This window comes from Carettochelys insculpta, chromosome 10 (assembly GCF_033958435.1).
Source record: "Carettochelys insculpta isolate YL-2023 chromosome 10, ASM3395843v1, whole genome shotgun sequence".
NCBI lineage: Eukaryota > Metazoa > Chordata > Testudines > Carettochelyidae > Carettochelys > Carettochelys insculpta.
This window is the reverse complement of record NC_134146.1, coordinates 46,148,000-46,171,446: the sequence shown is the minus strand read 5'-3', so window position 1 is coordinate 46,171,446 and position 23,447 is coordinate 46,148,000. Positions and strand designations below refer to the sequence as shown.

At 58.3% G+C, this 23,447-nt stretch overlaps 1 protein-coding gene across 2 annotated transcripts in view; it reads left to right on the top strand.

Moving 5' to 3' along the window:
* Positions 1 to 2,543: 2,543 nt before the first annotated feature.
* Positions 2,544 to 23,447, top strand: part of FAM131A (family with sequence similarity 131 member A) — a 53,937-nt gene continuing 33,033 nt past the window's right edge. Inside the window, exons 1-2 of one of the 2 annotated variants that reach the window (XM_075003655.1) lie at positions 2,544 to 2,676; positions 10,283 to 10,422. In XM_075003655.1, coding sequence (XP_074859756.1) covers positions 2,646 to 2,676; positions 10,283 to 10,422 — 171 coding nt within the window. In that variant the 5' untranslated portion in view covers positions 2,544 to 2,645. Of the gene's footprint in view, positions 2,677 to 10,282; positions 10,423 to 23,447 lie in introns of those variants that run through there. The other variant, XM_075003654.1, reaches the window with a different exon arrangement.

The following is a 23,447-nucleotide window of genomic DNA, read 5'->3' as shown; positions in this document are numbered from 1 at the left end:
TGAATCTCCTGGGTGGTCACCTGAGTATTCAGCTCACAGGACACCCTGACCAGGCCCCTTAGATTTTTTCAGCACTGTCCTGCCCTCTTTTGATATGTTTAACACCTTGCACTGCACCCACCTTGGCTGTGATGCGGAACGACAGCTCTTAGAGCCAGGTCCCACCTGCTGCAGGCCCGTACCGCGTGGCATGACTACAATGAAGCAAATCCTCCCCCTCGAAGCCCTGCCGCAATGAACAAATTGCAGAAGAGTCCATCAAGTAAGGTTAACCTTGAAGCCCCTGGAAGTCCAAGGTGTCTCAGCCATTAAAAAATCAGCCCCCACATTCTTGCTGATTTGCTTGGAAACAGCCCTGTTTATCACCCCAGAAGCAATCTTCTCCAGCTTGACTGTGGGGCAGAGGACCTCCCACCCAGCCCCGTTCGGCAGCATTTCATTGCTCCTCTCTTCTGTGATTCCCTCCCCGACCTTCTGCTGCCCGGCTGTAGCCGAACATTTCAGCCTGTGATGCTCGGTTGCTGACGTGATGCCTCTGTCATAAATCCACAGGCTGGGGCAGGCCTCGGGGCCTCTTTGGGAACGTGATGGCTGGGGAACGAAGAGGGCTGGCGGCAGCTGTTTGTCCACAGGCCTTGCAGAGCATGGGCAGCTGGAGGGCCCAGCTGTCCCTGAACTCACCCTCCACGTGCCTTAATCTTTGACTGGAGGGATGCTGTGTGACAGTTCAGCCTTTGGGGTTGTTTCCTTCTTGGCCTTGGTGGAGCTGCCAGGCAAGGGCCAGTCACATGGGGCTTGTGATGGGCATGGCTTGCTGGCTAACGCTGGGCTCATGCCCCTGGTCCCCTCTCCACCACCACTTTCACAGGGGCTGCTGGTGAGAGTGGCTAGCTGGAAGCCTGCAGCGGAGAAGGGAAAGGCTCCATCACCCACTAGCAACCACACCCTGAGCCAGCTGGGCTTCCCGGCTCACTGCTCCCACCAGGGGCAACATTCCCATTGAACCAGGGCCTGAGCAACGCTGGGGAGGGCTTTACAGCCCACGCTCCATGTCCCTGGGCTGCGGGGCCAAGGAAACGGCAAGCAGTGAAATGGACGCAGGCCCACAAGCCTAGCTGGGTGGAAGGTGCTGGGTTTGGTGCCCTTTGTGCAGGGTGAAACGCGCTGATGTTTCCGGCCAGGTAGGAACACCTGGGCCCAGGGAGGGTACAGCTATTCCCATGCAGCTCAAGCAGCTGTTTTGAGAGCCCGTCTCTGGCAGGGAGGGTAGAAGGGAGTGCGCAGGAGGCAGGGCGGCCTGGGGCTTGCAGGTGAAACAAGGGTGGGTGCTCACAGCAGGGAAATTTCTCCACTGGGACTGGTCGCTGCAGGCGCACAACCTCTGGGAACAACCCCTTCCAGCAGGGAGCAGAAAGCCGGAGAGATGGGCCTGCTAGCAGCACGTCACCATGCCAGAACCACACCTCTGTCTCCATAACCCCCCACGCCTCTGGCCCAGCCGGGCGCTCGCAGCCAGGCAAGGGTGAGCCGAAGCCTCGAGTGAGGGTCTATGTTTGCTGGAGAGGGGGGTGTCCCTGGCACCCAGGGGAGGCACTCCAATAACTGCAGGTCCCCTTGTCATGGCACGGCACCCCCAGCCCCGCCTGGCCCAGTGCTCTCGCAGGGCATGGGCCTTTCCTGGGGGATGGTTCATCGGCACGATCCCGCCGTGCAGCCCAGGCTGCCGCACAGGGGGCGTGTGTGTGAAATGATTGCTGGGCCCCAGCTGCTGAGGCCAGACTGGAGCTGCGCCCCCTTTGCCCCACCGAGGCCCAGGGCAGGTTGAGCCCCCCGTTGGCGGAAGCCAACCCCCTGCGCACAAGAAGGCCCGTGGGCGCTTTGAACCCTGCAGGGGCCCAGGGAAATGCCCAGCTCGCCATGGGCTTGGGGGAGCCCAGCCTCTTGCACCCCACAGGGCCGGCCTGGCCTCTGAGCTGCCTGGGGTCGCCTGCTGCTCCGGGGGCGGGGTGAGGGGGTTTCGCTTGGGGGCCAGGGGCTGCTGCTGGCTTCGTTTAGACTCGAGGTGCGGGGGTGGGAGGGGGCTGGCCGGCCCCACCCAGGGTGCAGCCCTCGCCCCGGGTACAGCCTCCCCGGCTCTGGGGGCTGGCTTGGGGGGAGGGGCTGCGGAGCCTACCGCACCCCCCCAACCTCCCTTCCCTGGGGGGCCGGCGGCGGGGCGCAGGGCAGCGCCGTGGGGGCCGGCTGGGACCCTCCCCCGCGGGTATCCGCCTCCCCTGCCCGGGGCGGAGGGTAACTCCCTGCAGGGCCGGCTGGGCCCCCCCCCCCCCCCCCCCCCCCCCCCCCCCCCCCGACCCCGCTCCCCGCGGCTGTGGGGCCTCCCGCGGCGGGCGGGGCGGGCGGGGGTGGGGGGGGCGCTGCCCAGCGTGCTGAGCCCCGCTGGCCCCGGTGCTGATCCCGCCGCCCCGCCCCGCGGCGCTGACGTCGCGGCCGCCCCGCCCCGCCCGGCCCGGCCCGGCCCCGCCCCGCCCCGCCCAGCGCGGCGCTCCGGGGCCAGGCAGAGGCGGCGCCCGGCCGGCCGGCGGCGCCCAAGCGGCGATGCGAGCGGGCTGCGCTGGGCTCCCCTCCCCGCCGCGCCCGGGCCGAGCATGGGCTGCATCGGCTCCAAAGGCTCCCTCGGTAAGCGGCGCGGCGCGGCGCGGCTCGGCTCGGCTCGGCTCGGCTCGGCGCGGCGGGAGGGGAGGGGCCGCTGCAGCCCGGCCGCGGAGCCGGGTCCATTAGCATGCAGCCGGCAGGGCCGTTGCCAGGGCGCCAGTCTCCGCAGGAGACCGACCTTCAGCTCCCCGCTCCGCGCCGGGCCACGCAGGCGAGGGCCGCAGCTCGGCTCGGCTCGGCTCGGCCCGGCGCTTGCACGGCGGTGCACGGGGTCTGTGCGCGCCGGGCCCGGCCCCAGGCGCGGGGCTTGGCTCGCCCCAAGTTGCTGGAAGTTGCGGGGAGGGAGGCGGCGTATCAGCGGCCCCAGCTCGGCTCGGCTCGGCTCGGCCCGGCCCGGCCCCGCCGCACGAGCCTCCCGCGGGCTCTGGTCCCTGCTCCTCCGGCTCCTAGCAGCGGCTCAGCCGGCGCCGCGCTCCGGTCCGGTCCTGGTGCGCCCCACTTCCCCGCGGGCAGCTCCAGCAGTGCCAGGGGCGCCCTGCAGCCGGGGTCTCTCTGGAGCCCTTCCCCGGGAGAGATTCCCCTCCGGGCTACCCAGCGCCTCGGGGAACGGCCCCCAGCCGGCGCAGCGCAGCGCGGGGGCCTGTTAGCCGGTGCCGGCTCTGGCCAGGAGGGCAGCTGGGGCCTGGCTGGGGGTGGGCCCCCCTTCCACTCACCGCTTGCGAGCCCTGCACAGCCCAGACCCTGGTTACCAGGCGGTAGTTCCCTAGAGCCTGGCCCGCTGTGCCCAGCTCCCTCGCCTCTGCCTGGCTGGGGGTACAGCCCCCAGGGGAGGAGATCCCGGCCCAGGGTCTCCCCCAGTGTTGGCATTCCGGGTGCTGCATGATCCTGCGCTGCTGCCCCCCAGATCCCTGCAACCCCCTCCTGCTCCCTGAGCCCTGGCCCAAGAGCGGTTGGAGCTCAGTTGGGTTTGCGGCTGCTGCTGTGGCCTGGCCAGGCACTGGGGTTGGCCCAGGGCATCCCGCTGGGACCCTGAGCAGCAGCTCCTCGGGAGACCTTGTCTCAGGCCCAGCCTGCTTTTGAGGGGCCGGATGGAGCACCGGACTCAGGCTCCAGCCCAGCAGGGCCTGAGTGGGGCTCATGCGATGCCCTGGCCGTGCCCGGCTCTTTGCAAGGGGGTTTCACCTATAGGGCTTTGCTGGTGCCTCTGCTGCACCCCCTGGCAGAGCCCTAGGCTGGGCCCAGGGGTCCCTGCGCTCTGCTCTCCCAGCTCCTCTGCACTCCCTGCTTCCAGGGCCTGGCTCTGGCCTGTCCTGCAGAGGCAGAGGGAGGCTTCTGCACTGCTCTGAGAGCCAGGGGTTGGGAGGAGTCCCTGGCCCTGGCTGCGTGTGTGCTCAGGCTTAGCTCTGTTGCACTCCGGCAGTTGGGGTGCGCACAGCTTCCCAGCCCAGAGTGGTGTCCCTCAGCCCATCTGATCCCAGGCCGGGGTCTCTCCTGTTCTCTGGCGAGGCTTCACAGGTTTGCCAGCCCGTGGGCCTCTGGCCCCCCAGTCTCCCCGCTGCTCAGCATCACGCAGCATCGGTGCCACCGTCCCAGAGAGTCGCCCAAGACCTTGGCTGGCCTAGGGCCTCACAATACCCCTTTACAACCTCCTCAAGGCGAAGGCAGCTCTGTCGCGCTCTGCTGCCCTGTCCTAGTGTCCCTCGGCCTTTACCGAGCCTTTGTTTTGATCCCACTTCGGTCAATGGGGTCGGGGGGGTTGTCTGGTGACGTCAATGGAGTGGGAGCAGGATCGGGCCTTTCTTGCTGGTGCCCAGCCAGCCTGCTCTGGCTGGGGCTGTTTGGAAAGGCCTAGCACGTCCCGGCATCTCCCAGGTTAACTCCCCGCCTCACTGTTTGCTTTGCTCCTGTGCACCAGCTGTGCCTCTAATTCAGCGTTTGACGTAGCTTCCAGCCTGGCCCTGCGCTGTGAGCTCCCAGCACCCAGCGCCTTCGCTCGCTTTGGGAGCTGCCCCTTTCCATCAGCTCCCTTTAAACACCCACCTCCTTCGGGGGCTTGTTGCACCACAGCCCTGGGCCTGATCCTGCAAGAGCCTGAGCACCCTCCGCTCCCGTGGCCTTCGGGGGGGATTGCGGGTGCGCAGCAAGATGGGGCTGTGGTTACGTCGCTGCTGCTCGGTGGGTCTCCTCCACTCCCATCTTGCCGGAGCTTTCGACGACTGGTTGCGTCCTCCTTTGTCGGCTCCCAAACAAAAGCTGCTCTGACAAGCCATCATTTAGGACTCCAGTCATTTCCCCCATTGTGCCGTTCCGCCGGGTAATAGGGGGGTCATTAAAACTGCCTGTGAGCATGACTGCACCCACAGCTTTGGCAGCTTAGCTGCCCCTCCGTGCTCCTGTTACCTAGCAACTTGTAACCAAACGGTGTCGGCTTGGGTGAGCTCGGCCTGCACCTCAGTTCCCTCCCCACCGGTTTGTTGCACAGGGTCTGAAACCAACCTGCTCCTCTTCTCCAGGGCAGGGAATGTCTTCTAGGTGTGTATGGGACCACCCCCAGGTAGACTCGAACCTGGGCCTTCTGGGGCTCAGGGCAGACGCCTCTACCGTGGGAGCGAAAAGCCAGCTGGTTCTCAGCTCAGGCTGCGGGGTTGGGGGGGGTTTGTTCTTTCTCTGTGTCAGTGGTCTCAGTGCCACTGCCTGGGACAGCGAGCCACACCTAGGTGTGTGGGTGAGACGTACAGCTCCAAACACCCCCAGGCCTGGATCTCCCCGGTGGGATGATCTTTGGGTTCCTTGTTCGTGAGCGATTACGTGGCCTCCTTCCCCTGTGCTGATATAACCTTTCCTTCCTGTGGCGTTTGGAGGCATCTCTATAGTCAGTGGACTTTGAGCATCCCACCCCGCAGCGGAAGCATGAGCGGCGTGCAAAGGTCTCTTTTGGCCGTAAGCTTCTCCTCTAGCAACAGCGTCAGGATGGCGGGTGCTCTCCCTGCAAGGAGCTCTGTTTAGCTGACGGCCGGCTTTCGCTTGTGTTCTCACCCTGGCCACCGGGCATATCCTGCGTCCCCCCCATGAGGCAGCGTGCCCTGGGCGTGACGCACGGCTGGCGGGGTGGAGGCTGCAGGGCAGGGGCCTGATTCCGCTCCCTCTGAAATGGAGGGTAGCGCTCCCTGGGGCTGCAGGTGGAGAGAAGGATCCAGGCTATGTGGGAGCCAGACGGCTCGTGGAGGGGTTCGTCCAGGGGTGAGAGGCCAGGGGTCAGGAAACTCCGCCTGGGGCATGGACCTTGGACAGGCTTTTCCCAGAGGGGAGGCTGCTCCTTTCTCCTCTTCCTGGCCCATGACCCAGCCTCTGATGAACAAATGCTGAACCCCCCCGCCACCAAAAGTCCTGCCTCCTGCCTGCCTTGTGACGGCTGCGTGGTGTGTGCCGACGTAGCATGGCACGCTTAACACCTCCCGGACCCCTCACTGACGCAGCAGCAGCCTGGATACCCACCGGGGTCCTGGCTGGCCCTTGGCAGAATTTATGCCTAATGTGTGCCCTCCCCCGGGGCTTCAGCAGCGTTGGACTGGGCACTGCAACTCCAGGTCTGAAACAGGAAAGGAGCCCGGTTTGTTAGGCTGGGATCCTCCCCCGGCCCCGGTGCCACCGCACAGAGGTGGCAGCTTTGTAGCCCCAGAGCAGCGACCAAGGCAGGCGGGTGCTTAGGTGTGGCAGGGAGCCAGAGCTGAGCCCCTTTCTGGGTCAGAGGAGCGCGTGGCCAGGCTCAGCCTGCCTGCACTGGGCTGGTGCACAGGGGTGGTACCCTCGGGTAACACCCTGCAGCTCACTGGGGCTGTTGCATGTGGCTGGAGGGTGATTTCTCGTTGCCCAAACTGTGTCCCCCAGAGAAGTTGCCGCATGCTTGGTTGGGGCAGAGCCTCCCGGTGCCCAGAACCCTCCCCAGCCTGCGCTGTTACCAGCTGGGGGAGGAGGGACCGAATGAGACCTGTCCTGTGCTAGGTCTGCTCTGTGCCGCTCTTCCCCTCCTGCAGTGTTAGCGGCGGCAGGTCGCCTTTGCAGAGCGATGGGGCTCGGCCCCCGGCCCTCTCTGCTGTCCGCACCGGCGGGATTCCAGTGTCGGCTGGCACCTGTCGCCTCTCCCCGAGCCCGCTCCAGCCGGCCGCACGTGCCCGGAATCCCTGAGGCCGGGGCTGTCCGTGCCGTGCTGTGCTGTGCCAGCCGGGACGCCGCCCCAGGAGGAGTGTGGGAACTGGCACCCAGCTCGTGTCTCCTGTCACAGCCCTGCCGTGCGCTCATCAGCAGCTCCGGAGGTGCCCTCGCCCCCTGGAATACTAATGGCTGCGTGGTGGGAACATTGCGTCCCTCCTGAGAACAGGCTGTTGCAGGGTGCCAGCTCCGGGGAAAGAGTCCTGGCAGGAAGGCCCGTTCCCTTCCCCCCCGCTCTTGTCTTGGCATCTGTGCAGTGGGGCTGCCCCTCACCCTGACCTGTGGAACCCACAGCCTCCCCGCCCCCACCCCCCCGCTGTCTCCTCTCCCACCAAGCGTGGCTCAGAGCCACCTCCCCTACTGCATCCCACCGCTGCCTCCCCCGTCTCGGCCCAAGGGTCTTAGTGCCTTGTCGACCCCACCTGCAGGGGTTGGTGCCTCCTCCGTGCCCCTAGCGCCGTCTCCCTCCACCCCCTGGCTCAGTGCTGCCCCCTCTTGCCAACAGAGCATGGTGCATCTTCCCCTCCCCCGGGCTTGCAGGGTTTAGTGCCTCGTCCCTTTTCTGGTACCCTGCCCCACCCCTCCCATCCCTATCCTGACCCCCTGTCTGTGCCCTGCTTCCCCACCCCATGGCAACAGCATCTCTCTAGCCCCAGCTTCCCGGCCTGCATGCACCCCAGGGGCTAGCGCAGTGCGGCTGCTGCTGGGGCGGAGCATGGGAAGAGATGAAGAACGCACTGTCCCGTCGGAGGAACGCCCCGAGCTGCACAGAGCAGCCTTGCGCCAGCCGGGCGTTGGCTGCGGCTTTGGAGGTGCTGCCCCAGGCCGTGTAACACATTGCGTTTACATCTCCTGAGACCTCTTGTCCGGAGAGCGGGCACTGAGCGAACGCTCGCCCGGGGGAAGGACGCCCTCGGCTGAGTCAGCCCTCCCTGGTTCTGCAGCTGGCTGGGCCTGGGAGGTCTCCCATCCACACTTGGACAAGGCCCGCCACTGCTGAGCGCAGATGGGCTGGTGGTGGCTTGGCTCATTGCCGTCCTTCCCTTCCCTTGGGCTGTGAGCCCGGCGCACTGCCAGCTGCCATGGCAGCCACCCAGGGGCCTTGGCTCCGCTCCTGAGCCCCTGCAGTTGCACAGAAAGTCGGGGAGCAGGGGGAGGGCTCCCCACTTAAAATGGGGCTCTGCAGCCCTGTGTGACGGATCCTAGTGAGTTCGTGGTGTTCTCCCTCTCTGCACCTGCCGTGGCGGAGCCCCAAAAAGAGAGAGTGCAGCTGGTGGGTCACCTCAGTGTAAAATTTGGGAACTGGCAGTTTGAGGCAGCGCTGCCTATCGGTTAAATGTGGGCCTGGGATTGGTTTCTGCTCACACCCGGATGACTGAGGAGCGACCCCCCGCCAGGGGAGGAGCCAAGCCTCGGAAAGCAGAAGGGTTGATAATAGGGACAGAAGAGTGTTGTGTAACAGACACCTTGAGGCTGGGGATATGGGTGTGACCCAGGCGCCGTCCAGTCTCTGGGCTGAGGGTCACAGCACCCTCGTGCCTTGGTATCGAACAGCTCTGCGGGCGAGGGTCAGGCCCCTGTCATGTCACCCGTGCAGTGAGCTTTGCACAGTCTCAGACGCAGGATCCTGGCTCCCAGAAGTGCCCTGGCCGGGGAGATGTCAGAGGGTTCAAGTCTCTCCTGCCCCAGGTGGTGTCTTGATGGGGGAGCAGCTCAGAAGCAGAACCCTCGGACCAAACCCAGGGCCTGAGCGAGGTCCCAAGCAGGCCTGCCCTAGGGAGTATGTTCAGGCCCCTTTGTGCCGGTTCTTGCCCCTGCTGGAGAGCTGCGGCTCCGATTGTGTGTGTAGCTTTGGAGGTCCCAATTCAGCCCTATGGGTTTGGACCAGGAGGGCACATATCACAAACGCCGTTCTTGTGAGTGGTACGGGAGGGCCTGGGGTCCCCAGCCTGCTCTGCAGACAGACCGCAAGTGGTGGGGCGGGGCCCCAGCATGCACGCTGAGCTAAGCCAGCGAGACAACGGGGGGTGCCAAAGACAGGCAGGGTGACAGGGAGCTGCCTGGGCTAATGGTGCACCAGCTGCCTGGTCATTTACGTTCCATCCAGTTGATACAAGAGAGAACAGGACAGTGAGTGCTGATGGTGCGTCTGCTGGGCAAGCCAGTGGCCCAGCTCGGGTGCGTCTTTGCATGTGTGAACATGTGGGGCCTTTGTGCTGTTGTCTTTTGCTAGAAGAGTGAAGTCCCCCCCCCACACCCAAAGGGGCAGGTTTGTTCAAGCTCCCACACACGCCTCCCCCAAGTTAGGCGTTTGCCTGGGTTTACTGGGCCGGAAAATCCAAGGCAATAACCCGGGGGAAACACAAAATAACAGCCTCGGCCTTAGTGCTCCAGAATCCTACTCCCTTTCAACACACAGGCCGAACCCACAAGCGGGTCCATGCCCAGAGGTCCGTACTGAAAGAACAGAAAAGCCAGGTTGAGAGAGTTATATTGGCTGGGGGGGTCTGTGAAAAAACCACACCGTTGTCCAGGAAATTTATGCTGACCAAAGCCCCAGCATCAGTGCAGCTTTGAAGGCAGACCGGAGGCCTCCGTTAGCCAGAATTCAGTCCACACTGGACATACTGCAGTGGAGCAGCTAGATGCAGCCCTGAAAGGGGTTCTGAGGTCGCAGCTGCAAATTCTCCGCTCCCAGGGGCGTTAGCCAGGTTGACCACAGAGGGCTTTTTTGACCTCCAAGCGTCTGTACCAGGGCTTGTTCATCTTTATGGCATCCCTCAGGGCAGGGCAGGGCATTTTTCACAGGCCTGAGTGAGGGACTGGAGCTGACCTCACTGGGGTGGAGCCGAGGCCCCAGCTACGGTCATTCGAGGATGTGGGGTCTCTGTGCTGACGGAAAAGCCCGAAGCCTTCCTCCGGCACTGTCTGCACGGCAGGGCTGGGCCGGTTCACTTATGCTAGGACAGCTGGGCCTCCGCAGTGGCTCTGGCGTGACATATTTTAGGGCCTGCTAATGCTTGGACCAGCCTCTTCTCTCACTGCTCCTATTCATCGGGGTGCAGAAAGTACCCCCCCTGTGCCCTTTGAGGGTCCCACTGGGATGACTAACATGACCCATTGGCTGTCACTGCCCGCCCCTCCTGCTGGTGCCCAGAGATCTCGGAAGGAAGCGTGCTGGTAACAATGGGGGCCCATGTGCATTCAGAGTCTGGGGCTCCTGAAAGAGAGAATTGACCCCTGCCACCGCCCTGAACGGGAGATCCGGTCCCAGCAGAGAGCGCCTCCCCCGGAGTCTGTGGGGCGACCCAGCCGGGGTGCGACCTGGGGCAGGGAGCGGTGCGGCTGAGTCCCAAGGGGAAGAGGGCCCTGTGGCAGGGTGAGGCTCTAAGGGGCTGATGTTTGTCTGCTCTCCTTGCAGTGGCTGTGGACACGACGTTGCACGTGGAGTGGAATGAGGTGAAGGCCCTGCCCACCCTCTCGCCCCTGGGGAGCACCAGGACGTCGCTGGTCCGCAGGCTGGTTCGGCAGAGCTCAGTGGACAGCCAGGACTCTCTTGAGGTGCCACGCGTCTCAGCCCTCTAACTCCAGGGGGCGGCGGGAGGGGGCTCCTTCGATGAGATGAGGGCGAGTGGGTGCTGCTGGGGAGGGGACACCCCGTGCCTGGCCAAGTCAGTGCAAAGCCAGTGGTCCGTTACCGAGTGGTTCTCTCCCGGCCCCAGCTGCTGGAGCCACGCTTAGCTGGCTCAGTGGTTCCCAGCCTTCTCAGTAACACAGCGCACACCGACGAGACCAGCCGTTCCACAGCACGCCCGCTTTTTGCCGCTGAATCGATGGCTCGCAAACGTCACCTTTCCTTACAGCTGCTGTGGTTGTGGCCCTCAGGAGGCAGGTTTGCAGCATCGCAGTGAGTGCAGGAAGCCAAACAAGGGTCGAATGCCTTAATGTTTTAAATCCACCCCAGAATACGCCCCCTTGGACAGCGAGCACGGACAGGTTCTCGAAATCTGCTCGACTCAGCTGTTTCCAACTGTCCACAGCCCTAAATCGGTCCCACACGCAGCAGTGAGTTCAGGGGTCTGACTTTCACCTGTTTGGGCTCCGAGTTTCGTGGCTGGAACAACGTTTTAGAAAGTAGAGTTTTTATGAAGTCGTTGAACTGATAAATAACTGGAATTCAGTGGGTCAGGGCCAGCCTCTTAGAACTGGGCCCTGGCATTTAAACCGCGTCCCAGTTCCAATAGGCTCCCACTCCCCACCGCCAGGAGCGGGGCTGCGGGCTCCCCACCAGCCCATCTGGGCTTGAAAGCTGCGTTTTAGACAGGGGCCCTGCGGGGTCGGCATTTCCCCTTGCAGCGGCTCTGCGAATTTTCACAGGCACTTGGGCAGTTCTCACGGCACAGCGGTGTGTCCCGCTATACCCGTTGGAAAGCACCGATCTAGCTTGTACATCTCCGTTCAGCCTGACGTATGCGATGCACCGGCCGTGTCGGATGAAGACTGTGCCGGGGCCGGGGCCGGGGCTGCTGCCCTCCCTAGTCCATGGGAAAATGTACAGCAACAACACATCCCCTTTGCCTGTGCCTTGCAGATCCCAGCGGGCTCTGCCTCGCCCTGCAGCCTTCCCCTGGCTGCCAGCTGGTGGCCTGTGCTGGAGGAGAGGAGCAAGGCCCCGAGGGAGGAAGGCTCCCACTCTCCACTGTAGCATCTAGAGCTCAGTGGCTTGTTTTGTCAGCAGAGACGAGCTCAAGGTCACGCCCGGCGCACGCAGCTTTGTGAGCCCAGCCCCATGGAACGCAAGCCAGCCTGCCGGGGCGTGGCTCCCAGCTCCCTTTGTAACTAGGGACCATGTGGCACAGGGGAAATCTTTACTGTCACAGTCTGAACCTGTGGGCAGGGAGCTGCCGGCTGCCCTGGGACTGGGGGGGGTGTTACTGAATTCCACTCATTGTCTCCCACATCTCTTTGTGCCTCGCCCGGGGGTGTCCCTGGCCTCACCGCAGCTGTATCTACCCTGCAAGTGCCCGTGTGTGCAGAGCGTGGGCGGGCGTCACGGAAGCAGTGGGGCTGTGGCAGTGTGGGCGTGAGCAGGAGCTAGCTCCCCCAGGGTGAGCCTGCTGTGGGTACGCACTCGGGTTGCTAGCCAGCGCCGTTTGCACTGTGAGTACCCCTACCTGCGTTGCAATCTTGCCTTCCTTCAGTGTCACAGAGGTCCCCCTTGAGACTGTCACCTGATGCGCTAGTCATGCTGCTGAGCCCGCCTACCTGCCCTCTGGGGCTCCCTACCACCCTGTCCTTCTGGGCTGGAAGCTCTGGTTCCCCCCTCCCAAAAGAGCGACACAGACGTTGAACCAGCTGTGCTCTGGGAGGGCTCAGCCACAAGGCTGTTGACAGCACCCAGGAAAACAGCCCCCAGACAACCTGAATCCCAAATAAATCCTGAACATGAGAACAACCATTACTGGGTCGGACCAAAGGTCCATCTAGCCCAGCATCCTGTCTGCTGACAGTGGCCAGTGCCATGTACCCCAGAGGGGGTGGACCGAAGGCAGTGATCAAGCAATTTGCCTCCTGCCATCCATCTCCAGCCTCTGACAAACAGAGGCAAGGGACACCATTCCTACCCCTGGCTGATAGCCTTTTATGGACCTAACCTCCACGAATCTATCTAGCTCTTCTTTGAACTCTGTTGTAGCCCTAGCCGTCACAGCCTCCTCTGGCGAGGAGTTCCACAGGTGAACTGTGCGCCGTGTGAAAAAGAACTTTCTTTTGTTAGTTTTAAACCTGTTGCCCATTAATTTCAGTTGGTGTCATCTAGTTTTTATATTATGGGAACAAGTAAATAACTTTTCTTTATTCACCCTCTGCACATCACTCATGATTTCATAGACCTCTGTCAGATCCCCCCTCGGGTCCTCTTTTCTAAACTGAAAAGTCCTAGTCTCTTTAACCTCTCGTCATATGGGACCCGTTCCAGCCCCCGAATCATTTTAGTTGTCCTTTTCTGAACCTTTTCTAATGCCAAAATATCTGTTTTGAGGTGAGGAGACCACATCTGTACACACTATTCCAGATGTGGGTGTACCATAGTTTTATAAAGGGGCAGTACAATATTCTTTGTCTTATTTTTTTCTATCCCTTTTTAATAATTCGTTACATCCTATTTGCTTTTTTGACTGCTGCTGCACAGAGCATGGATGTTTTCAGAGAACTGTCCACGATAACTCCAAGATCTCTTTCCTGATTAGTTGTAGCTAAATTAGCCCCCATCATACCGAATGTATACTTGGAGTGATTTTTTCCAGTATGCATTACCTTACACTTACCTACATTAAATTTCATTTGCCATTTTGTTGCCCAGTCACTCAGTTTGGCGAGATCTTTTTGAAGTTCTTCACAGTCTGCTTTCATCTTGACTGTTTTCAACAGTTTAGTATCATCGGCAAACTTCACCACCTCACTACTTACGTCTTACTCTGTGTAAGAGTTTCACACCGAGAAAGCCCCTTTTTCAGTTGGAGAGATGCACGTTGGTTGTTCCCCTCCAGGTAACAGTTATTTACACTGGGCGTGGTAATAAACGAGGTTTTTATTAAATGTAAAAGTGAGGGAAGACAGACAGAGCAAAGTTAGTTACCCAGCCAAAATATACAAAACACGCCAGCTAACCCTACTACAGTCAGAGAAGTTCAGACAGTCTCCAAGGGACCTCTGTGACGGGACCTGTCAGAGCCACCTCCGTCCATGCAAAGGTCTCGGGAGGGCTCCCAGGCAGCTGCCTTGTTTCTACTATAGTATATTGCCATGGTGAGTGCCGTTCCGGCCCCCATCCATGTCGTGCGCCGCACTGAAGTCACCGGTGATTGCTCGTGCTCTAGGGCGGGTGCGTGCACCAGTGCAGGCCCAGCGTGCACAGGACGAGCGAGCATGATAGCTCCGGTGGAGCAGTGGGTCCTCCAACAGCAATCCCACAATGCTCCTGTCTGCCTTGCAGTGGTTGCTTTGAGAACTTGATGCCTCTTGAACATTCCCTCTTTTCCCCTTGCCCCACTCCAGTTTTCCTCCACATCTCTCTGCTGCCTCTCTCCCCAGCTGTCCGTCTCAGTGTGCTCCACCTAGGGCTTGGTCCCCACTGCCTGTGGCCACAGGACAGCTCCAGCCTCTGCTCCCTGGCACTGCGATGTGAGAATCACTCACGCCTGCAGGGGGGTCTGTCACCCCGGATTGTAACATGGGGTTCCGTGATGCCTCGCTGCTGCCAGTCAGAGCGTTGGTGCTGGCAGCTGACCCACGAGTAGCTAGGTCACAGCTTGGCTTCCGCCAGCCTCGTTGCACCTCGCAGGGTGACCCCAACAGCCCTGTCCCTCCCATGTCTCCCCAGATCCCACTAACCTGAGTTCTTAACTTGGATTTCCCCCTCTGGCTTACTGGCCCCCATGATCTGTTCACCCACTTCCCAGAGTTCGCACGGCAGGGACCTGCTCGGTGTGAGAGTAAAAGGGTTTCTCAATAGCACAGTCCCAGGTGACCAGCAGCAAGGAAACGTGGGGCAACCAGGGAAGTTACACAGCAAGTTACCAGGATGCACAACTCCCAGCTGCACACTTCTGTGTTAGTTAAAATCCCTTTTCTAATACCAGTTATCTGGTGCATTGACAGTGTTTCACAACATGCCCTGTTCATGCAAGGAAACCAGCGTTTCTCTGGCTTCCCACTTAGAGGTTGCTCAGCCCTCGTCCCCCGTTCCTGGATAAGCCCCACCCCAGGCGCAAGCCTGCTTTTAAAAGTCCCTCCCTCCTTCCGCCTCTGCATCTCCTGGCCTGGCTGTGTTCAGAGTCAGCTCCCTCCTTCCTTTGCTTTCCAAGACTGGGGTATTCTTGTCCGTTTCAATGTCTTTCCCTTATCTTTAATGCCCCCCCACCCACCTCCACCCATTGATTGTCCCTGGCTGTTCCTTGGAGTCAGTTTTGTGGAAACATGTGGCTTGGGAGAAACTCCGCTTCCCCTTCTGGGAGGTTTGTTGGGAACAGTAGAGCAAGTCATAGGCTTCGTCCTTTGTGTACACAGGTTGATGACCACAGTTTGGACCAATAGTGTAACATGCCCACCAGGCTCAGAACATGACAAGCTTTCAAATTTCATGACTTTAATGCCAAAGACACTTTTATAATACGGTGACATTGCATGCAAACCTTTGCTTCAGTTGATTACTGTTTGGGGTTTAGAAATACACACTCCCGTTCTCCCCTTGGGGTGTCTGACAACTGATTGTCACAGCTGCATCTCTATGGTTACGGTGTTGGAGGACCATCCCTTGTCTGGTATCTGATTGTCACAGCTGCATCTCTATGGTTACGGTGTTGGAGGACCGTCCCTTGTCTGGCAGCTGATTGTCACAGCTGCATCTCTATGGTTACGGTGTTGGAGGACTGCAGCTCCCCGGGCATAGAGGGCTGCCCAAAGTCAGGGCTGTCCGCCCCAGTCAAGGAAGCTGAGCAACTCTGTACATCCCCAGTGACATGTTTGCTCCATTGCTCACATTCTCAATGGACTTGTGTTGCCAGGGCTTGCCATGGGCTGCCTGGGCTGCGTCTCGCTAGCTACTGAGGCCTGGATAAGTGAGAACAGGGGAAGCTCCTTGCCCCGGTCCCCATGTAAATGCCTTCCCCACACGCTGCTCCAACACCCACTGATCTTGCCCATCATGCTGAGCAGCAATATGCGCCACCCCCCCCGGCCCTAGCTCAGGCAAGGGAGCGGAATGTCCTCCCTCCAGACCCAGCCAAAGCGGCCGACAAGTGCAGATGGCGCTGCCTGCCCCAGACATGCTGCTCCTGCTGCACGGTGTGGGATCGGTGCCATGCACCTAGGAGAGCTAGGGTGGGTGTGGTGCAGTGGGGGTGCCCAGCGGAGGCAGTGCGGGTGGGCCGTGGCTGGACCAGTGCTTGCAAAATCTGGGCATCTCTTGTTTCTCCACCTTCCTCCACTCAGCTCCCCACCCTGATTCAGTCAGGCCCAGGGGCCTCCCATTCGACTCAACTCTCTCCTGAACATCCCTAAATCCAGCCACTTGCCTTGGAAGGGTTCAGAGACTCCCAGGCCGGACAGGAGCATGGAGATCATCTTGCGTGACCTGCCTTGTCTCACTGGCCGGAAGACTTCCCCCGGTAATCCCTAGAGCCGAGCTTTGAGAGCAACATCGCCCAGTGCTTTAGCAGTGCTCAGTGGCGAAGCTCTGCCATGAGCCTTGGTCCGTTTTCCCAGCAGTTAATTAGCCTCACTGTTCAACATGTGCTTCTTATTACAGTCTGAATGTGTCTAACTTTAATTCCAGCCCTCGGGTCGCGTTAGCCCAGAGAGCCTGTTTGTAAGTGTTTGCTCACCCCGTAGATAGTTGCAGACAATAGCTGTCCCCTGTCTCCCTTCTTTTTGGCCTGGTGAAGAGGTTGAGTGTTTTGAGTCTATAGCGCTCGGGCAGGTTTTCTGGTCCTTGGCTCAATCTCATGGCTCTTCTTGGAACCTGTGATGGGGTTCTGGGGTCCCCCAAGCTCTGCACCCTGTCCGCAGGCAGGAGAGTCTCTCTCTCAGCAGGAAAACAGCAGGTTTATTAGCCGACAGGACACAGCATCATACAGAGGAGTCAGTGCAGCAGGCAGAGACAGCCAGTCCAATCCATGTTGGGGAGGGGAGGCCCCGAGGGGCCCCCAGAGCTGGGGCCTGGCCCCCTCCTTTGTCTCTCTCTCTCTCAGCCCAGACTAACTGCTTCCAACTCCCAGTTCCAATTCAAACCCCTCAGGCTCCACCTCCTCCTTTGTCTGCAGTACAAAGGTGTTACCTGGTTGTCAGGGTTATCCTCAGCAGGAGCCCCACACCCTCTGTGAGCCACACACATACACAGGTATCCCCCACTCCATCACATCTCTCCCCCCTTCCAGACCGAACTGAGCGGGGTCACTCAGTCGGTGACCTGGGGAAGTTCGGGGCCCTCCCCTCGTGATTGGGCGTCGGCTGCACCCTCAGTGCTCCCCTTGATGTGCACCACCTCCATGTCATAATCCTGCTGGGGGAGGCTCCAAGTCAGGAGCTTGGTCTTGGCCCTTTTCATGTGATGCAGCCAGACAAGTCCCTTTAGTTCCCTCAGGTTGGTCGGTCTCCCGGCCTTTGTTTCTGGTCCATCAGCCACGTTCTCAAGTCGGGCAGGCAGAGCCCATACAGATGCTGCAGCACCAACAGATCAAATAGTTCTTTTCTGGTCTGGGCCCTGCCCCGTCTGCCCACCAGTCCATACAGCTGCTCCGCCCAATGTTTGGAATTCAGTTACAGTCCAGTAAAGGAAGGTACAAATGCTTCCACCCTTGGCATTTAGCCAGACCACCAAAATGGTTGTGTGCCTCAGTTTCCCCTTTCATGCCACACAATAGGTTTGGAATGTTCCTTCTCATGTCAGAGGTTGCAAAACTAGTTACAGGGAACAATGGTGACATTTCAGAGTTACAGACTCCTTCAACATACAATTCATGCTTCTACATCAATGTCCTCATGTCACATGGCTCTTTTCAAACATTCAGTGTATGGTACAATTCTACAGCTTTTGGTAGCAGCACCCCTTGGTTACAGCAGTCGGCGTGAGTAACAGAACAAACCCATTGCAACTGTACATTTACGTTGCTCTTTGGTAGACCACAACTTTTGTGTAACCTCCTTGAGAATCTGGTATTTTGGGGATAAATGGCTGAGGCCTTTCTTAGCACCATCAAGTTCTAATCTTCTCCCTTGCCCCCTGGGGTGGAAATTTGATCTCTCTGGCTGTGCCCTCTCTTCTAACAAGAGCTGCGCCATTGATGATCTCAGGGAGACAGCCCCCTTCCTGCCAGTCTGGAAATTTGCAAACCAAACTGCTTTCTGAGAGTTGTTTTGTGAGTCCCAGACGCAGAATCCACATGGAGGAATCCCTGTTTATCCCTTACTGGCCCACCAGGCCCTCAGCTCCTTTGTCCTTTTACCTCCAACTACTGCCTTCCCATGGAATCAGAAGTGGAGTCCAGTGTGAGAATATAAGTGTTTCCACCATCTGGAGATGGGGAATTGCTGGCGCTCTCCTGCATCCTACAGAGACTGACTGTGCAACTGTTTTATTTGGTTCTCACAGGGCTGCTCACATTCCCTGATAGTTTTTACTTTACTTGCACCAGCTTCCAATTCCTGAGAAACTTTTACCCTGCCTGCTTTGGACCCTTCCAGAGCACAGCCAGTGGTTTCACACTCAGGCAGGTCCTGGCTAGCAGGAGCTGAAACAAACTTCTCCCCAGGCAAAGGGTTGCTCTGGTGCTTACAGACAAGCACCTTTCCTGTTCACTCTCCTTTACCTCACTCCCATTTTCTGCAGTCCCCACAGACGGGTCAGGAAAAGTTTCAGGGAAATTCTTTTCCTCAAGAGCTCCCCCAAACAACAACTCACCCCTGTCTGGCTCCACAGGGGCACTGCTCCCTTGAGCCACAACCAGCTCCTGGGTTTCACCTAAACCCAGGATCACTTCTGGCCCATCAGGCAGATTCCCACGTAATCCCCCTTCAGGCAGACAGCCAGTACCACCGGACAGACGGTTAGGGACCCTTTCCTCCCTTCTGCTACCAGCTCCTTTATCTTCATCAGTTAGCGTAACTCCATTGCCTGTCTGTTCTTGTGTCCTGGCGAGAGGATGACTCTGGTAGGACAGAGTCCTCTCACCCCCTCCCAGTAACACCTCAGCATCAGGCAAAGAACAAGTACCAGAATCGTCTGGTCTCTGGGATTCCCTGATGATACTAACTGGATTAGACCACGTTAAAGCATCATCCCCCCTGAGAGACACAGAGGCAGGCCCACTTCCCATCTGGGCTTCAGCTGCCCTCAGATCCAGCTCTGGGATCTTGGCTCCATCTTGAGCCCCCACAGGCTCAGGCAAAGGATTTACTTCCCCAGAAGCAGAAGCACTTTTCTTGCACCAAGGACCAGTGTCCTTATCAGGGACACCACTGCCCATCCCAGAGCCATTCCCTCTGCTCCAGCCCCCATGGCTGGATTCAGAGACACACCTGGAATGCTCTTTTCTGGTGGATCCTTCTCCAGCCACCCCAGGCTGGGGAATCTTCCTCAGACAATGGGCTAGTTTCCTCATTGGCACCTTTTCCAAATGCAGGCTCTGCTCTCTCCCCAGGCTGCTGCTGCTGTTCAACACAGACAGACAATGGGAGACACTTTCTCCTTTGTCCCAGCCCCCCGGCTGGTCTCCACACACACACAGAAGGTGGAGCAGCTTCTCTTACAGACAACTTGCCATTCCCAGTGGATCAGCTGCTTTCCTGCACAGACACACAGGCACCTTCCTCGGCCCAGGCCTGGAAAACTCTTCGCAGGTCTGTCTTGGCCACTAGTAGATGATGGGTTGGAATCGCTCCTTCCCTCCTTGAGCTGTGGCAGGCCACTTGGTTCAGATCTCCAGGCAGTCCAGGGTTCCCTGCCCCAATCCGGGCTCACCTCTGCAGGATTCTCCCCAGCCCTCAGCTCCGCCACTGCACATCCACGCTGCCTTGTCCAGCTTCTTTAATCTCGATTCGGTTTCCAGGTGCTGCCACTTCACAGCGGAGTTGCTGAGCATGGTTGCAGGCTCTCAGGCTGATGCCCTCTGCACCCCACGATTCCTGGAAGAATCCCTTCAGTGTGCCAGGCTTCTTGCGGGTCACAAGCTGCCCGGGGTTAGGCTGTAGGCCCCTCCGCCCTCTGGGACCGACTCCAACAGACTCCCAGTGGAACCCCTTCTTCAGTGCGACACCCGCTCTCAGGGACCATGAGCACACTGTCTTGGGAAGAACTTATTCAGTGTCAGCCTCCTCAGGGGTCACTTGTTCCTGGGGGTTGGGCTCTCGGCCCCTCCACCTTCTGGGACCGACTCCAACAGATTCCCAGGAGTAACCCCTCCTCGGGTGTGACACCCCCTCTCGAGGACCCCGACCGCAGTTGCTTGGGTTCGGCCGCAGGCCCCTCCGCCTTGGGGAGCTGCACCTCACTGCCCTTCAGCACACCTGGGTCTCGCAGGCCCCACTTCTTCCGGGGCCCCGGTCACTTACTGCTGGATGCTCCATCCTCGGGGTGCAGAACATCCCACTCCTGACACCAGTGTGATGGGGTTCTGGGGTCCCCCAAGCTCTGCACCCTGTCCGCAGGCAGGAGAGTCTCTCTCTCAGCAGGAAAACAGCAGGTTTATTAGCCGACAGGACACAGCATCATACAGAGGAGTCAGTGCAGCAGGCAGAGACAGCCAGTCCAATCCATGTTGGGGAGGGGAGGCCCCGAGGGGCCCCCAGAGCTGGGGCCTGGCCCCCTCCTTTGTCTCTCTCTCTCTCAGCCCAGACTAACTGCTTCCAACTCCCAGTTCCAATTCAAACCCCTCAGGCTCCACCTCCTCCTTTGTCTGCAGTACAAAGGTGTTACCTGGTTGTCAGGGTTATCCTCAGCAGGAGCCCCACACCCTCTGTGAGCCACACACATACACAGGTATCCCCCACTCCATCACAGAACCGCCCCCCCATCTATCAAGCTTCTTGAATTGCGGGTCTGGACCCAGTGTCCGGCAGCACTTTCACCAGTGCCCAGCACAGAGGTGTAATGGTCTCTCTGCTCCTCGAGATTGTCCTGTTCCTGCATCCTCAGATCTCATTCTCGCGGTGATGGGGCGATGCTGGAAGCTCATGCTCAGCTGAGGAGCTGCCATGACCCCCAACGCTTTTTCAGTTACTGCTTCCCCATCCTTGCATCCCTTCTCTGTTCCCGGATGTATCTACCCACATGAACCTGTGTTAAAACATGCGGTCTTTGCTTGCATCTAGTTTACCAACGATCCGGTCACTTGGAATCCGTGTCCAGCGCTCTTCATCGTTTTCTATTCTCCAGATTTGTGTCTCACCTGCCCACCTTATCAGCGATGACTTTATGTTTTAGGTCTTCGGTAAAAGTGTTAAATAGCATCGAGCCAAGCACCAGTCCCTGCAGGACCTCATTGGAAACACGCCCAGTCGAAGAGGGTTCCCTGTTCGCAGTTCCATGTTGATGCCTAGCATGTTAATTTTATATCATTCTGCTTTTGTGATCAAAATATTGACCCTCCTCAAAGCCTAAGTATATTACATCAACACTATTATTAAGTTCATCACCCAAACTTGTAATCTCATTAAAAATCAAGTTAGCTTGACAGGCTCTGTTTTCCATAAACCCAGGTTGATTTGCATTAATTATAGTGCCTCCCCTTTAATTGTTTATTAATTTAGTCCCATATCAGCTGCTCTGTTCTCCTTCCTGAGATCAGTGTCAGGCTGACAGGGTAATAATTGCCTGTGTCAACCCATTCACCCTTATGAAATATTGATACACCCGTGGCTTCTTTCAGTCTTCTGGAATTCCCAGTGCCCAAGACTTGTTGAAAATCAACATTAATGTTCTGGCGATTTCATCAGCCAGTTCTTTTAGAACTCTTGGCTGCGTTATCTGGACCTGTTGATTTTAGAATATCTGATTTTAGTGGCTTCTTTTTAACATTCTCCACAGATACTGGAATGGAAGGTGGTTTTTCCCCCAATTATGGAACAGAAATATGTATTGAATGTTTTTATTATGAATTCTACTGTTTCTACCTCCTAATGGTACTTACCAGTGTCGGGATTCTTTTTGTTCCTAATATATTTAAAAAAGAAAAAGAAAAAAATAAACTCTCATTGTCATAACTTCTATAACATTGTCTATAACTTCTCACTGGCCGTACAGTCCTCTTCTCTTATCCATTTTCTCCAAATTCTAAGTTCTGATTTATATTTATGACAATGTGGTTCCCCTTTCTTCCATTTGTTTTCTTCTACGTTTTTATAGCTGTCTTCGCGTCTCTCTGAATCAGGTCTTTTTTAAACCAGCATAACTGTCTTTGTTACTTGAAGCATTGTGGTTTTATTCAGTGAGTAAGGTGTTCTTAAATAATTCGTAATTATCATTCACATTTTTCCAATTAAATTTTTCCTCCCAGCCGATCCAGCTCCTAATTATTTTCAGCTTTGTGAAATTGGCCCTATTAAAGCACCAGAGGGGTGTCACTGTCTAAACACACTCACACACCCACTCACTCACTCGCGTTCTCTCTCTCTCTCTCTCTCTCTCTCTCTCTCTCTTTACAGGTCTGGACTTTATTCCGCTTGCAAATTTTAAGCGTGATCAAGTCATGATCATTTATTCCTAAGCTACCATTAATTTTTGGTTCTGTGACAAGCTGCTCTTTATCGCTTAGGACAAAATTTGATGTAGAATGCCTCTGTGTTGGCTGCAACTCTGTCTGAGTTAAGAACGTGTGAGTTACGGCATTTAAAACTTCCAAGGATGTTTTAGTGCTGTGAGCACGAGCTTTCTCGCGTACGTCCCTCACTTTGAAAGTCCTCCATGGTCACCCTGATTTCTAGCTGTGTGTGTTTAGACAGCTTTGCAAGGAGGAGGTTGTCCTGGTCCCCGGTGACTTGACAGTCTGTAGCAGACACCAACTGCTGCCTTGTGCTTTACCTATTAGGACACCGATTGCTTCGTCTTCTGGATCATTTTCGTCTGATGGGAGTCGACAGGGGGAGGAGGAGGCTGGGGTGGGGAGTGGGGGGACATGATGGAGTTACTAGTGTGGATGCTGAATTCCATAGCTCAGCTGCTCCCCCTCGTCGGTCCAGCTTGTAGGTGGCTTTGTCCCGTGAGCCCAGACCAGGCTGTAGAGAGGAAAGCAAACGCCAGCAGAGACTAGGGCTCCTGCGGGTGGACCCTGAGGGCTTTCTCTGCTACCCATGGCACCCTGCTCGTGCCAGCCTCCCTTGCTGAGCTCAGAACCCAGCTCCAGCCCAGAGCTCTGGACCCAGCCCTGGGGAAAGCAACCCTGATTTCCTTCTGCTCTCCTGAGAGGAGCAGCACCGGCTCTGGTGCCCCTGCAGGGATGTGGGGCCAGGAGGCTGAGAGGTCTGGGGAGAAAGGAAGTGGCTGAAGTCTGCATTTTGCCTGTAGGTCAGAGCCTGTGCAGCCCCCCAATCTCCACTGGGATTTGGGGGGGCCCAGGCAAGCACTCAGTTAGCTGGGGATTAGATCCAGGTACCAATCCCTGGTGTATCCATGGGGATCTCCCTGCATTCTCCCCAGGGACCCCACGTGGGGGAGGGAAGGGTGCGCTTCACTGGGCCCTGGGACTGTGTGTGTGTGTAGGGGGGGCCCATGTTACAGGTTTGTAGGCCTGGAAGAATTATGCTTGGACCCTGCCCCGCCCTCCTTAGCGGAAGGAGCCAGCTGTGGTGTTAGGAGCCAGCTGACGCTTGCCAGTGGGGCGGGGGACCTTGGTCCCACCCGGCCTCATGAGGAAACAAAGCCCCCTCAGAGCAAGGCACAGCCTTTCCATAGACATCTCTGGGATGGCTCTTGGGGCCCATCGGGACCCCTGCCTCCAGTGCAAGGCAGATTCTCTTGTGCTTAACGGGGTGTCAGCGGCCCGGTAGCGCCCCCAGGCCCCTCCTCTGGACAGTGCTGACCCTTCCTTTGTTGT